Below are 14976 nucleotides of genomic sequence, written 5' to 3'. Positions count from 1 at the left end.
TAGCGCGGTCTCCGCTGGGATATTAATGTTACACAAAAGCTGTCACGACCAAATAATGTGATTCACAATTAGTTTATTTTGGGTTAGATCGTCTTGTCGTGTATAATGGCAACGTTTTTTGTTTAACTCCAACCCTCCACCCAACGGAGCCAACCGAATGAAGTTGAATGTTGTTCGCTTTTGTCGTCGTTTGATTTCAGGAAATGCAAGGGCGCGCCGGCGAGCGAGGACGCGGAGCGCGACGATGCCGTCGCCTCGTCGCCCGCGGACGGGGCGGGTAGCCCGCCCGACGACCCCGAGGCGGGGACGCGAAAGAACGGCTGCGGCTCCGTGTGCCACGTGGTCTCCAAACGGACTTAGCGCGCAGAGGAGAATGCCGGCGGATTGCATGCGAGGAGAGGGGGTGGCCGCGAGGTGCGGATGATACCCGCGCTTTAGTACCCGCCGGTGGCGCAGGAGAAAACACGATACCTATACGACTGTTTAAACGCCTGCTCCTCTAGTAATGGAACAATCCGCAGCTGTCACTAGACGACTATTTATATGACTGATGAAACTCCCACTTGTAATTATACATTCACACAGTCGTGTATTTAAACAAATGTGTGGCTTGAAAGATAATTTATAAGAGAATTGGGTACTATACTACAATCATGTTTCTGTCTGTGCGTTCACGTGTGTGTGTGTGTGAAAGGCAGCAACTAATGCAGGCCCAGGCCTTGTACGTGGGCTTGCTACCCCATCCACATTTACTTCCTGTAATAAGCACGTGGAGGAACGGTGGGAACACCTCTCCATGATGTCTTCAACCAACGGTGATATGGTGGAGCCCAGGGGGTTCAAAACCACTGTGCCCCCACTCAGAGAGTTTCCAGAAATAAGCAAATTCTGCTGCTGCTGCTGCTCACAATCATTGAGGTGGAGAGGCCCCGACTCCTCTGCCTGGAGCTCGACTGGTAGACCCTCGATCTCCATGGAATACAGGTGTTGCTGATCGTCGCGCGTGTCATTGAAAGCACTGTACACATTTCAAGCAGGGTCAGCTATTTCTGCGATAATGTCAGCTAATGGGGAGTGGCTCTTCTGAACAAGATAAAGAAAGGTGTCTCTCTTGGGACATGGCGGTGAGATGTGGGAAGCTGTGAGCTCCAGTTGTAGGCTTGCCAATCTATAAAGGGTATCTCCCTCTTCGGCGTGCCTGACAAACCACGGCATGTGTTATTCAATGCCGTATCGCCATGCAAACTGAAGCTTGTACAAGCCCACTGTGGGGTCAGGCAGGCATCTTATTCCACAGTTACCTTATTCTACATCTGTCTAACGCAGATATAGGGAATTTCACCAGTGCCTGCGGTGTACCCAAGTCACATACCCACGAGTTGACAGCACCTCTGGGTGTGGAATGGAAGTCCACCCCTCGTGTGACATTCCCGTGGCTTTACCAATAAAACTGCATCTGTGGCCGATGCAGATGGAGGCTGTTAACCCGTGCGGTGTGCGCCAGTGATCTGGTGAATACAGCATCTCCCGAGATCGAGTTTTGAGAACTTGCTGTTGACCCAGGAACTCACCAAAGAGTGGGACTTTAACGCCAACCCTACTAAGAAAAATATTTGCCCCGGTATTTTTGTATCATCAATGGAGTGTGGAGAAGCATTTGCATCCAGGTAGCTTAAAGATACTGGAAAGATATGGACCATGTCCCACCCATTGGGTTACTCTGGAAATGATGCCATTGCCTGGGTCGTGTGGTTCATGCAGTGATAAGAGAAACCATAACATCTCACCTGCTATGCAGGAGGTCGTGGGTTCGATCCCGACGATTCCTGGTGTATCAAGGGTTTGCAAGATCTCCCCCCATGGTCACGTGGATTTTTATTCTCTGGGTTCCTTCAGCTTTGCTCTCAACAGTTTTTTTATATTCCTAGTAAATAAAATAGTTTAGTTTTATGTACAACACCAAAACAAATGTTGTTTGGCTGGATAAATGTTACTGCGAGCTAACTGGACGTGGCATAGACCACCCATCAAAAATCTCAATCGGCAATTAAGTCCATTGTTGCAAGACTCAAAGGAATTTACATGCATTGTTTTTGGATTCCACTGCGTAAAATCAATAACCGGTGCATCTTGTTTCAGTTCCCAGTATCAGACCGGAAACGTTTCTTCATTGGCATTTAAAGCACGTGTGAAATTAATGATTACAATGGATTTGTATGCCCACGATGCACGTGTCAAATACTGTTATATGTGGAAACGTGATTGATTATGTAAATTATTTGTGAATGATCCATTTAGGTTGAACAAAAGAGCAAAATAGTACAGAGGACAACAAGGGGGGAACGATATAAACTGGGCGGGAAAAAAAGGCCAAAAATTGATTTGCAAATGGAATTAAAATTATGAATTGTGACAAATCAAATTACAGCTTGAGGGTGGGAGGAATAATTAAATGCATAATTAATCTCGGTAATTTACCAACAATTTCATATTCCTAAATTGTTTCTGTACGATTGAAATTGTAAGCTGTGTGTTACGTGTGGTGGAACTAGTGTGAACTAGTGTCCTGACCCATTTCAAGGTGAACGCTGCTCTCTTAACAATATATCAATTTTTGTATTATATATAAGCAGTATAGAGCATGTGTTAATGCGTAAATAGTATATATACTTTTTACAGTTAAATATGAAATTTGTCTCCTGCTGATATACAATCCGCTGATAAAAATGTCATCAATTTTTTTCGGTCGCACATTTCATTTCTGTGGAGGCTTGCTCCATCATACCAATTTCATGTTTATTTGATTGCCACAAATCGGACGCAATTCGATGTTGAATTAAAGCAATCATGGGCCACTTCACAACAACTCTGTGAATATACACAATTGTTACATTTTTATTGGCCATTTTTGCAGATTTTTAAACCATCGGCGATGATCGTCTTTCTTGGATTGTAGATTGTCTTGCTACAAAACAATTCGCGTCGTATTTAAGAACGCAGTCCCAATAGAACCACGGTGGCGAGATGTTAACTACCTCGCCTCGTATACAGGAGGCCGTGGGTTCGATCCCGACTCTGACGATGCCTGCTGCTGTATATTTGGAGTTTGCGTGTCTCTCTCCCCGTGGTCGCGTGGATTTTCTCTGGGTCCAGTTTTCCTGTCCACATTTATAAAACACGCGTTTGGAGTATTTGACTGCTGTAAATTTACACGTGATAAGCCACTTCGTTGAGCTTTTATTTGTGGCCAGGTCGCTTCTGAAAAATAGCTACATAGTTCAGAGGGCCTTACCTCGTAAAATAAAAACAGAAGTAGTATCACCTCTCGAAGCCAGTCCTTCTACAATCCAGAATTAGTGTCTCGAGTGCCTCTGGTGGTGCATCACAGTTCTCAGCTTTAAGCGCTCACCGTTTTTCTGGCCCTTTGGGGAAGACAATCTGAAAGTATTAAACATTTTCAGGTAAGGTCATGGCTCGGGTTTATATATTTTTTTAAGCAAGAGGAATTCCGTCACGGCATTCGGGAAGATAAATCCCGAAGTGGTGTCCCAAGATAGGATGTCGGAAAACTTTATTTTTTTGTTGAGCAACTTTGCGTATTTTTTAAACGAACAGCTCTTCGTGGTTACAGAGAACCGCAGAACGTCAATCGTTGGGGTTCCCCTGGCGACGTCGCAGTGCATTCTACAGCCTTGGCTCGCGGCGTGAGGCAGTGTGGCAGACCTCACTGTGGCGGTGCTGCCGACTGCATCACGCACCACGCCTCGACAAGGCAACCGCAGCGGTGCTCTCGTCCTGTGCATTGACTTTGTTACGACTCGCCGAGTGCACTGTGCCCCCACTTTCAACTCTGATCGGGTACGATAGGCAGGCACAAACATCAAAATAAAATCATAGACGGCCTATTCGAACACAGGCACGCACGTGATGAAGGCCGCTTGTGTTGTGGCCGAAACGTGAGAATATTGTGTTATTTTATTTTATCAATTTATTATTTTATTCTCATTCTACGTGACTTTACCGAAAGAACCAAAGAAGACGTGTGCAATAGCTAACACACGCAAAACAGACAGCCCCACCCGCTTCGTGAATTGTCTGAGCCGGGTGGCCCCGGGGCGAGGGGTTAAACCGGGGATTCACGCTTTCTGCGGTTCTCATTGAGTTGACGAATCCGTGGTGGGGAACGCGCGGTCGGTGATCGAGGGCGAGAGCGACACGCCGCGATTGTGTAAATTCCACATTACAATGGCAGCGCCAAATCATTCGGGAGGAGTGTGCAGCTTGAGAACGAGACGAGCACGCACATGTCGCGAGGCATGATCAGGCCACTGCTGGGTGAAGGGCCCACACAGTGATGGTGAGAGAGATCGAGAAGCGGCGCTTCATCTCAACAGCTCACCCTTGGAAACCGGCGCCCTGGATTTGATTTCGATTCGTCGGGTGATGAACTTTCCTACGACTCGAGAAGCATCGTCTTGGTGAGATCTTTCATTGCCTATACGCGCTGGAGTTGTTGACATATTCAGCCCATCGGTGGCAGAGCCCAAGGCAGAAGATATCGGCACCAGACCCCAGCTGGAGCACACCCTATGGAGGCCGGAACGGGACACGAGGGGGTGGGTGGCCAGCACCACGCCCGACCGCCTTTGTCTCCCCAGTGGCGATGTTTACACACCGTTGAGTCGACCTAGGAGAGGCCCAGGACCGGTTCAAATAATCGTCACTGGGTGTTGGCCGTGAGCGGGAATCGAACTCGGATCGCCGGTTTTGTAGCGCAGCGTAGCGCTAACCGCTACATTGCCAAACGCTCCAACAAGGTGCAATACACACAGACACTCACAACAACAACCGCCATTCGCCACTAAGTGGTGGTGACGTCACCACGACGCTTGTGCCAGACTATGTGCACCCTGAGGCCACGTGAAGTGTCGAACGCCCGCTGGCAGGAGGTCACGGGGCAGACCCAGCAGGTGCCACGGGTCGACTGACTGAGATGACTGGCTGATGCACCACCTGTGCACCCTACTAGTAGTGCCAACCTGCTGTGCTTTAGCCACCCGGCGCTCCGCTCGTTGTTGTGAGCGTCGCTCCTCTCCCCTCCGTTGTTGGAGGGCGACTGCCTCCAACTGCCCAGTAGCGTCCTTCACGAGCCTCCTCCACAGAGGCCGATCTTGACACCGCTGGTACCAGTCATCGGCAAGTCCACTCAGCTCCACGTCCTCCTGTACCACATCACTCCATCTCTTCTCTAGCCCATGCCGCGCCCGTTTAGCCCCCTCAATCCGGCCGAACAAAAGCTGTTTCGGCATGCGGTGGCTGGGCATGCGGGCTACATGACCCAGCCATCGCAGCCTTGCCCACCGGAGGAGCTCACCGATGGGACCTTGCCCAGATCTTTCAAGGATTTGTGAGCTCCTCACACAATCCAGTCTGGTTAAACCCAGGATGGATCGTAGGCAGGTCAGCCTAAATGTTTCTAACCGGCGAAGATGTTCCATTCGGGGGGTCCACGTTTCGCAAGCGTAGAGAAAGGAGGGAATGACCGTGGCCGAGAAGACCTGAAGCTTAGTGCGGAGCGACAGACCAGGTAGCTTCCACACAGCGTTACACAACCGATGAAAAGATATTGCCGCTCGACTGATTCGGAGTGAGACCTCTGCTGTTAAACTGGAGCCGGTCATAAGCACACTGCCCAGGTATGGGAAACTCTCCACTCTCTCCACAACTGCCCCATCACCGATTAGGAGTTGTGGGGGTGGAGTGTCCGATGGTACAAAATACCCAGGCAGGTGCTTAGTTTTGGTGGGGCTGATGGTAAGGCCCCACCTCTTAGTGGCACGCTCCGGTCTCAGCAGCAGCGTCTCCAACTCCTCCTCTGAATGAGCAGCTATTACCAATTTATCAGCATACATAACGTGGTTGAGCAATAGGGAGCCATCCCTTGACCGCACCCGGGCATCGATCAGCCTCCCATTATATCTGTACCATATGGAGATTCCCCCGGTACAGCTATTGAAGGCTTCACGAACTACGTGGTCAAAATAGATGTAAAATAATGTGGGAGCCAGAGGACATCCCTGTCGCACCCCAAGGTGTACAGGGAATGGCTCTGACTCCCGACCACGTAGTTTTACCCGGGCCCGCTCACCATCATGAAGGTCCTTAATGATTGTGAGCAGAGGGTCAGGTACTCCAAAAGCACGAAGAACAACCCAGAGCCCAGGCCTACTGATGGTATCATAGGCCTTGACCAGGTCAATAAAGCAGAGATGTAGGTCTTGTTGGAATTCCCTACACCTCTGCTGTAGCAGACGAACAGAAAATATGGCATCTGTGCAGGACCGCCCTTTCCTGAAACCGCATTGGGGCTCCGCAAGCCTCTCCTCAGCGTGCCTGACAAGGCGATGCTGAAAGATCCTTGCCAGGACCTTTCCCGGCACACTGAGGAGTGAAATGCCCCTGTAGTTGTTACAGTCTGTGCGGTCCCCCTTCTTAAAAAGGGGGACCACCAGGGCATCCTTCCAATCCTGCGGAACCCGTCCAGGGGTCCAGACTGTTGTTATGATGTCATATAGGGCAGTCTGTGCACAAACGCCACCCTCCCTCAGCATTTCGCTTGGGAGATCATCTCTGCCCGCTGCCTTTCCTGGTCTCAGACTCCGGATCGCCTTCAGTACTTCCTCAACAGATGGCACCTCAGCCAGCCACTCACAGGGGGTGACTTCCAACACTTGAGGCACCGCAGCCTCAGCAGGGTCATCCTCACTTTGTGCCACGATGTTTTCCTGGCTGAGGGATTTTCCCTCCCCCAGGACCTCACAGAAATGCTCAGCAAATCTGCAAACCTGTTCCTGGGGGTCGGAGATTGGATCACCGTTTTTTCCCCTAATGATGGTAATAGGTGTGGCGCTGCAGGTTACTTTTTTGATGGAGTAAAATAGAGATTTGTGATCACGGGCCACTGAGGCAGACTCCATCTCCTCAGCAACCCGCGACCACCACCCATCTTTGCAGCGCCTCACGGCTCTCCGAACCTCCGACCGAATGCTGCGGTAAGCCTTCTCATTCTCTGACGTGGGATTCTGTAGCCGATGACAGTGGGCATGTCGCTTTTTCTCAACCATCCTGAACACCTTCTCTGTCAGCCAGGGTCTCTGGGGAGGTCTGGACCGCGTACCCAAAGCAGCCATTGCAGCTGCATGAGTCAGTCCTAATCCTCGCCCATTTACCCTCGACATCAGGAGGAGTTGGGGACGATGCCAATCCCAGCCGCAAGCGATGATGAAATTCTCGCTTGAATCTTTCATCAGATAACTGAGACCAGGCCACTTTAGGTTGGAATGCGGTCCTGGGTGTACACCCACCACCGGAGTGGAAGAATGGCAGGCGCATCTTACAGATGACTAGTCGATGGTCAGAGGGCAGATCAACTCCACGGTAGGTCCTGGTGTCGAGATCATGGGCTCGCATCTGCTGGTCCGTCACTATGTAGTCCAGCAGATGTTCTTGCTTGGACCCGGCATGCATCCATGATGTTGTGTGGATGCGCCGATGCCGGAACAGCGTGTTGGTAATTACAAGCCCATGGGCTGCACAAAAATCTAGCAGCCTCCTACCGTTGTTATTGAGCTGATCTGGCCCATGCCCTCCAATCACTCCAGACCAGGTGCCAGCATCATGACCAACTCGGGCATTGAAGTCACCCAACATGATGACTCTATCCCGAGGGGTCACTTTAGCCAGCACCTGTGACAGGAGGTCATAGACACACACACCAAACACACACCACACACACACCAAACACACAGACACACAGAAACACACACCAAACACACAGACACACACAAACACACACCACACACACACCAAACACACAGACACACACACCAAACACACCAAACACACAGACACACACACAAACACACCACACACACACCAAACACACAGACACAAACACCAAACACACACCACACACACAGACACACACACCAAACACACAGACACACACACCAAACACACACCAAACACACACACAAACACACACCACACACACACCAAACACACAGACACACACAGACACACACACCAAACACACAGACACACACACCAAACACACACCAAACACACAGACACACACACCAAACACACCACACACACAGACACACACATCAAACACACACACACCAAACACACACACACACCAAACACACAGACACACACCACACCAAACACACAGACACACACACACCACACACAAACCAAACACACAGACACACACCACACACAGTCACATACACCATACACATATACACACACACACCACACACACAGACACAAACACACAGACACACACACCACACACACAAACACACATACACACACACCACACACAGACACACACACCAAACACAGAGACACACACACCAAACACACAGACACACACACCACACACAGACACACACACCACACACACAGACACACACACCACACACAGACACACACACCACACACAGACACACCAAACACACAGACACACACACCAAACACACAGACACACACACCACACACAGACACACACACCACACACAGACACACACACCACACACACAGACACACACACCACACACAGACACACACACACCACACACAGACACACACACCAGACACACACACAGACACATACACCACACACACAGACACATACACCACACACACAGACACACACACCACACACAGACGCACGCTCTGTGGTTAGTAAGCAGGCTCCAGCAGCAGAGAAACTAACACAAAGTCTGTTTATTTGTTATACAAATGTGCGCAGAATGGGAAGAGTACAGGAACCTGCCTGTGTACAGACTTACTCGTACAATTAGGCCCGCAAAGCAAATAGTTTAAAATAAATGTTATGTCCTGCAATCGCAACAAGCCAATACTATAGTGATATATATGATACTATAGTGATGTATATATAATACTATAGTGATGTATATAAAACTATAGTGATGTATATAAAACTATAGTGATGTATATATAATACTATAGTGATATATATAAAAACTATAGTGATGTATATATGATACTATAGTGATATATGAAAAAGCGAAATAAGAACAATCAGATACATCGCTGAGTTTGATTATTCGTGGCTAGAGTCACCACCTTACAATACCAATGTATCTTTACATTGGTGCACGGCAAGTACATGCAAACAGGAGATGTAAGAAGGTAACGACATTTAGGTACAGAGGTTAAAGCACGCTTACAATACTTCTTCTGCTTCATCGAGAGCAGTGCGTAAGAGAATGCGCAACTGAAGACATTTCACATCCTGCGACACGGGGGGGTGGCGGTGTCCTGCGACACGGGGGGGGCGGTGTGACACGGGGGGGTGGCGGTGTCCTGCGACACGGGGGGGGCGGTGTGACACGGGGGGTGGTGGTGTCCTGCGACACGGGGTGGCGGTGTCCTGCGACACGGGGGGGGGGCGGTGTGACACGGGGGGGTGGCGGTGTCCTGCGACACGGGGGGGGGCGGTGTGACACGGGGGGGGTGGTGGTGTCCTGCGACACGGGGGGGTGGCGGTGTGACACGGGGTGGCGGTGTCCTGCGACACGGGGGGGGGGGGCGGTGCGACACGGGGGGGTGGCGGTGTCCTGCGACACGGGGGGGGGGCGGTGTCCTGCGACACGGGGGGGGGGGCGCTGTCCTGCGACACGGGGGGGGCGGTGTGACACGGGGGGGGCGGTGTCCTGCGACACGGGGGGGGGGCGTCCTACGCAGGCGCCGTGGCACTGAGCGAGCGGTGCCACCGTGAGGCTCGAATCCGCGTCCCTCCCTCCCCAACGCTCTATTTTAAAAGTGTTCAGTCCCCGATTCCAGGTGAAGTTTCAGGCAAAACCACGAGACCCGTGGCCTCAACGCCACGCTTCTCTACACTGTTTACTTATCAAAGTGTTCATTCATTTCGATTAGGCGGAAGGAATGAGCTTGCAATGTCAGCGATGCCAGGGAAGGGTTCATTAAAGAGTTCCGAACCCCGAGGTAGCCCCTAGGGTGGCATAGCCCGGGGTGTTTATCCCCCATCAAGCGGCTACACGGGCGGGATAGAACACCTGAGCACAATGGTGGGTTCAAACCAAGTTTACTCCAAGTATTGTATTTGTATGTCGACATCGATGTAGAAGTGTCTCGCTCGGAGTGCTGTGAGTACATGACAGGCGGAGATATCGCCGCTTGCTGAACGATATATGATGGGAAGCGAGGATATCGCCAGAGGTGCACGGGTTTGAAATCGGCCAAGGAATTGATCGTCTAAATGATTTCGTATCCACCGAGCTCACAATTCAGCGGCGTTAAATTGGGACTGTCACCCGCTTGACAAATATTCAACCGTTTCCTTCAGCACACGGAGCCACCTGTCAAGCCGGTGAACCGAGCCATCCGAAGCACCACAGGACTTGGCAACGGCAGCTAAACGCGGCGTTAAAACGTCACCATTGATATAAGGGCACCCGCGCCCCCGTCTCCAGCACGAGTCTGCATTTCCATTACCGCAGAGCCGTTATACATTGTGTTGTGTATATATAAACAACTGACAGCTAACACTACCCGTACTAGCAGCGAGCTAATATACTCGTACGCGGAACGAAAAGAGACTTCCACTTCTCATGTTTAAACGAAGCACCGACATCCTCTGTGCCAAGCGGAGGCTTGGGGTTGAAGGAAGTTTTCGGGCAGGCTATGGCCAAACGACGCTTGGTGAGAGGGCCCATTCCTGGGAACCCGAAGCAGTCCCAGACCTGCACACCCAACTGAGACCTTCAAACATCACCAGACGACCACACCCAGCAATTGCTTTGAGAACAACACGGCCGTCAGTTTTGAAGACTTGGAATGAAGCTGTTCTCCGGGTGGACGTTAACTTTGTTTACGAGCCGTCTCCTCCGATAGGCGATACACGAGAGAGGTTTTTGGTCACATTTGGCTTTCCTCCATCTTACCACTGGTGCCCACGACTTCGTGGGTCCTTACTGTTAAAAGTAGTGCACAAAAGGATTTTGGCGCGCATGCGCACAGACACGAATTGAGCGCGGAGGCATGAAACGCGTGCCGTGCATTACCGCACGTAAGCCACGCCGGGGATGCCCCAGGCGCAGCACGAGACAAACACTCCAGCACGCAATGGGAAGTCGACTCGCGGAAAGAGTTGGATAACAAAAAAAACGAACAGATTCTCTCCCCCACAAAATAAGTGGCTTTTAAAAGCACCGCACTCCAATTCGTGGCCTTTTCTTGTCATGGCCAACGATCCGAGGCCTTGAGCCGCTCCACTTGGATGCCCGAGTCACAGAGCGCGCGGGGGGCGGTGGGGGCAGAGCTGCCGCGCTGGACGCGAGAGCGGCACATCGGCTCTCACGCGCAGGTGGTGGAGGTGGTGGAGGTGGACGGTGGTGGAGGTGGTGGACGGTGGTGGAGGTGGACGGTGGTGGAGGTGGTGGTGGTGGACGGTGGTGGAGGTGGTGGTGGTGGAGGTGGACGGTGGTGGAGGTGGACGGTGGTGGAGGTGGTGGTGGTGGACGGTGGTGGAGGTGGTGGAGGTGTAGGTGGACGGTGGTGGACGGCGGTGGTGGACGTGGCGACGGCGCTCAACAGGACGAGGGCACCGTGTGCGAGTTGCCTCTCTGGCTACCACCACGGCGCCTTGCCAGGGATGGCTGCGGACCGTTGAGCTGTACTGGGAGCCCTCACGGGGGTTTATAGACCCACACACGAGATGAGGAGAACATCCATCGTGAAGACTGAAGATGTTTAGTAGAGATTGCTGGAACAATATGCATGCTGACATCATCCGTAATGCACGAGTGATGTCATAGGAATGTTCGGCTACACGGAAAGCCGATGGGGATTTCTATAATCTGCCACCGAATTGGCAGTTTAGGGTGGACTATCAGTTTGATCAATTAAAGATGGAAGCACTGAGTCTCCCCAAGATGATGATGTTGCAGTGGCCAACCGATCGCTTATTTAATCAGCACAGAGAGAGAGGTGCTCTGACATTGATTTGGAAAGGAGGTGAGGCCGATGAAGGAACTGTGGTTACAAGAGGAGCTGATGTGATGTCGGGATCTGTGGGAATCGTTGGATTGACAGTGCCATGTGAACACTTGGGAGACCGCCAATTCGGTATTCATGAAGGAGTTGTGTTTGTGCAGTGCGGGTCGTGTCGGTGCGGTGTGTCGAAGATGCTATGGTGCAGCTGTGTGGGCATTGTAATGGTCCTCTGTTTTGGCTTTTGTCGGTAAATATTCGAGTCCCAGGAGGTGCCGGAATATTTCCCCCGAGCTGTTTATAGAGGCTCTTGAACTGGCCGCATTATTCTTTACGCCGCGCCAGAGGACGTGTCGCTGGGATGTCACTGCTTGCGCAGGAAATTGGACGGGACCCAGCCCTGCGCCTGCTGGCCGCCCGTCAGCTGGCAGAACCACCAGCCGTTGGCGTCCTTTTCCAGCACGCGGAGCGCCGCGCCCTCCCCCACCGCCAGCGAGTCGTCGTCTCCCGCGTAGTCGCCCACGGCGATGTACACCTCCCCCTCGCGACAGGCGTCGCCGTCCGCACCGCCGCCACCGCCGCCACCGCCGTCACCTTCCCGGCCAAAGGCCCGAAGCACATTTTTGCCCGCTGCTGTTGCCGGCGCGCTGAAGACTGCCTTGGGGCCGGAGGCCTTCGCTGGGTTTGGTTTGGTGGGCGGGGCGGGGCATGACCCACTGGGCTTGGTGGTCGTGACCGGGAGGCCTGGTTTTGCTCCCGGTGGCCTCGGCAAAAAGCCGGCCGACCGATCCGTGGGTTTGGCTGCCGTGTCGGCGCGGTTTTCGCCGTTCCCGGAAGCCGTGGGTCGCTTTGGCGGTGGTGGGCGTTTGGGCCTCGCCGGGGACACGGTTTCTTCCGTCGCATCGACCTCGGCGCCCATGGCGCCGAGTGGCACCGCGTGGCCCGGCTCCGCGCCCTTTCCCGGCAGGGCAGCAGAGTTGCCATTGGCCGTCCTTGTCTTGGGCCCCGACTCGTCCTCGCACTCGGCGCCATCCGCCAAAGGCTTGCCGCGTTGACGAGTGGGCCGTAGGTGACTGCGCAGATTTCCGATGTCTATTTGATTTCCCTGCGATTCCTCGAGCTTGGCGGCGCTAGCGGCGACAGAAGGGGGCATCGCTGGCCGCGGTTTCACTGACGGCTTGGGGCGGATGGGTGGGTGGTTGGGCCCCGTAATTGCTTTGGTTTCACTCTTTGCTTCAGATTCCCGATTGTTTGCCTCGTTCCGTGCCGCCGGCTTGAAGCCTGCAAAAGCATTCATCAGGTCCCCGACCAAGGCCTTGACGGGCAGGCCGACTTCGGGCGCGCTGGCCCCGCCCTTCTCCGTGTCCGCGCTCGTCGGGCACTTCTCCAGTTTCGATTTAAGCGGCAGCCTGGGCGGCAATTTTGGTGACCCGTTGCAGGGCGCCGCATTTGCCGCCCTCTCGTCCCCCACTTCCGCAGGCACCGGCGCGGCTCCCGGCTTTTTCCACTCCTCTGGCTTGGGCTTGCGGCCCAGCCTTCCGTCCGGCAGGGGCGGCCCAGGCTTCTTCCCGCTGGGAAACGCCGGCTTCTCGACGGCTCCCGCCGAGGGTGCGGCGGCAGCGGCCACGGGCGCCTGCTTGGTTTTAATCGGCGGCGGGGGTCGCGTGGGGCTCAGAGCTCTGCTCTTGCGGTCGTCCCTCTTCACTTCCCGGAGCTGCATCTTGGCTCTGGCGACAAGGCCCCCCCCCGCCCCCCCTTCGCCGGCCTCCGACGTCTCGGCGCCGTCCACCGCCGGCGTGTCGTACTCGCTGGCGCCCTGCGCGGCCTCCGCCCCGGGGCTCGGCGGCGCCGGCGGAGGGACGCGCGGTCGGCTGACGTTGCTGAGCTTGCGGGCGACGGCGCTGGGGCGTTTGCGCTTGTCGATGTAGGAGGAGGGCGCCCAGCCCTCCTGGTCGCCGATCTGCACGTACCACCAGCCGTTGGCGTTCTTCTCGATCACCTGCGCGGAGCGAAGACACGGTCGCAGGACGCGACGACGGCGCTTAGGTTTGTATTGCTGTGATGCGACACCACCCAGGACGCTCGCCGCATGAAATGGGCCGCTTTCCCTTCAGCAAACAATTTGGAAATGGTTAATTTTGGAACACAAAAACGCCTAAGAGGATTCCTATCTTGAAAAACACCCAACTGAAATGGATATGTTTTAATCCGACTCTGCTGATGAGACGCAGAAGTCACGACCAGTGCATAATTTTCCTGCTGGAAAATATTCGTCCGGAATTACCATAAACAACCGATGGGACGTTATTTTTGTTCCATTTCATTTCACACGGAGAGAGACGGACCTGCTGCTTGCTCATCTTTGTATGTCATTGAACAAAACTTGAACAAACCAAAAGCTCGCAACCGTCATCAATGCCGCCGGTGGCCCTTGTTGGGCAGAAAGACAGCAGAGACTGCAGTAGAATAAACACCACACACCATTGCTTATTTCAGCGGATATATCACAGCAAACAAACACTCTTATGCAGCCAAATTGAGACTATAAGACTGCATCGTGCGAGGCAAACAGATAACTCTGAGTCACGAGCAATGAGAAAAGTTTCAAAATGCTCCCCGCACCACCCACTCTCCCAGGTTGATCCAGCGGTGGCAATGCCAGGCTGCGTGCTAGTTCACTGCAATAAGACACTGCGATAAGACACTACAATAAGACACTGCAATAAGACACTACAATAAGACACTACAATAAGACACTACAATGAGACACTACAATAAGACACTGCAATAAGACACTACAATAAGACACTACAATAAGACACCGCAATAAGACACTACAATAAGACACTGCAATGAGACACTACAATAAGACACTGCAATAAGACACTACAATGAGACACTACAATACAATGAGACACTGCAATAAGA

The 14976-nt window shown here is 52.8% G+C and overlaps 2 protein-coding genes across 6 annotated transcripts in view; one reads left to right on the top strand and one right to left on the bottom strand.

Annotated features, from left to right (window-relative positions):
* The window catches only part of LOC116940431 (serine/threonine-protein kinase 32B-like), a 45389-nt gene extending 41919 nt beyond the window's left edge, over positions 1 to 3470 (top strand). For all 4 annotated transcript variants that reach the window (XM_032950256.2, XM_032950254.2, XM_032950255.2 and 1 more), the window contains one exon: positions 201 to 3470. In XM_032950256.2, coding sequence (XP_032806147.2) covers positions 201 to 360 — 160 coding nt within the window. In that variant the 3' untranslated portion in view covers positions 361 to 3470. The remainder of the gene's footprint in view (positions 1 to 200) is intronic.
* A 5311-nt stretch (positions 3471 to 8781) lies between these two features.
* LOC116940433 (SH3 and PX domain-containing protein 2B) overlaps positions 8782 to 14976 on the bottom strand; it is a 44291-nt gene continuing 38096 nt past the window's right edge. For both annotated transcript variants that reach the window (XM_076065968.1, XM_076065969.1), the window contains one exon: positions 8782 to 14047. In XM_076065968.1, coding sequence (XP_075922083.1) covers positions 12413 to 14047 — 1635 coding nt within the window. In that variant the 3' untranslated portion in view covers positions 8782 to 12412. The remainder of the gene's footprint in view (positions 14048 to 14976) is intronic.

Source organism: Petromyzon marinus, chromosome 9 (genome assembly GCF_048934315.1).
Source record: "Petromyzon marinus isolate PM22_M1 ecotype Great Lakes invasive population chromosome 9, UKy_Petmar_22M1.pri1.0, whole genome shotgun sequence".
Lineage (NCBI taxonomy): Eukaryota > Metazoa > Chordata > Hyperoartia > Petromyzontiformes > Petromyzontidae > Petromyzon > Petromyzon marinus.
The sequence above is the reverse complement of the archived record's forward strand: the minus strand, read 5'-3'. Positions and strand labels throughout refer to the sequence as shown.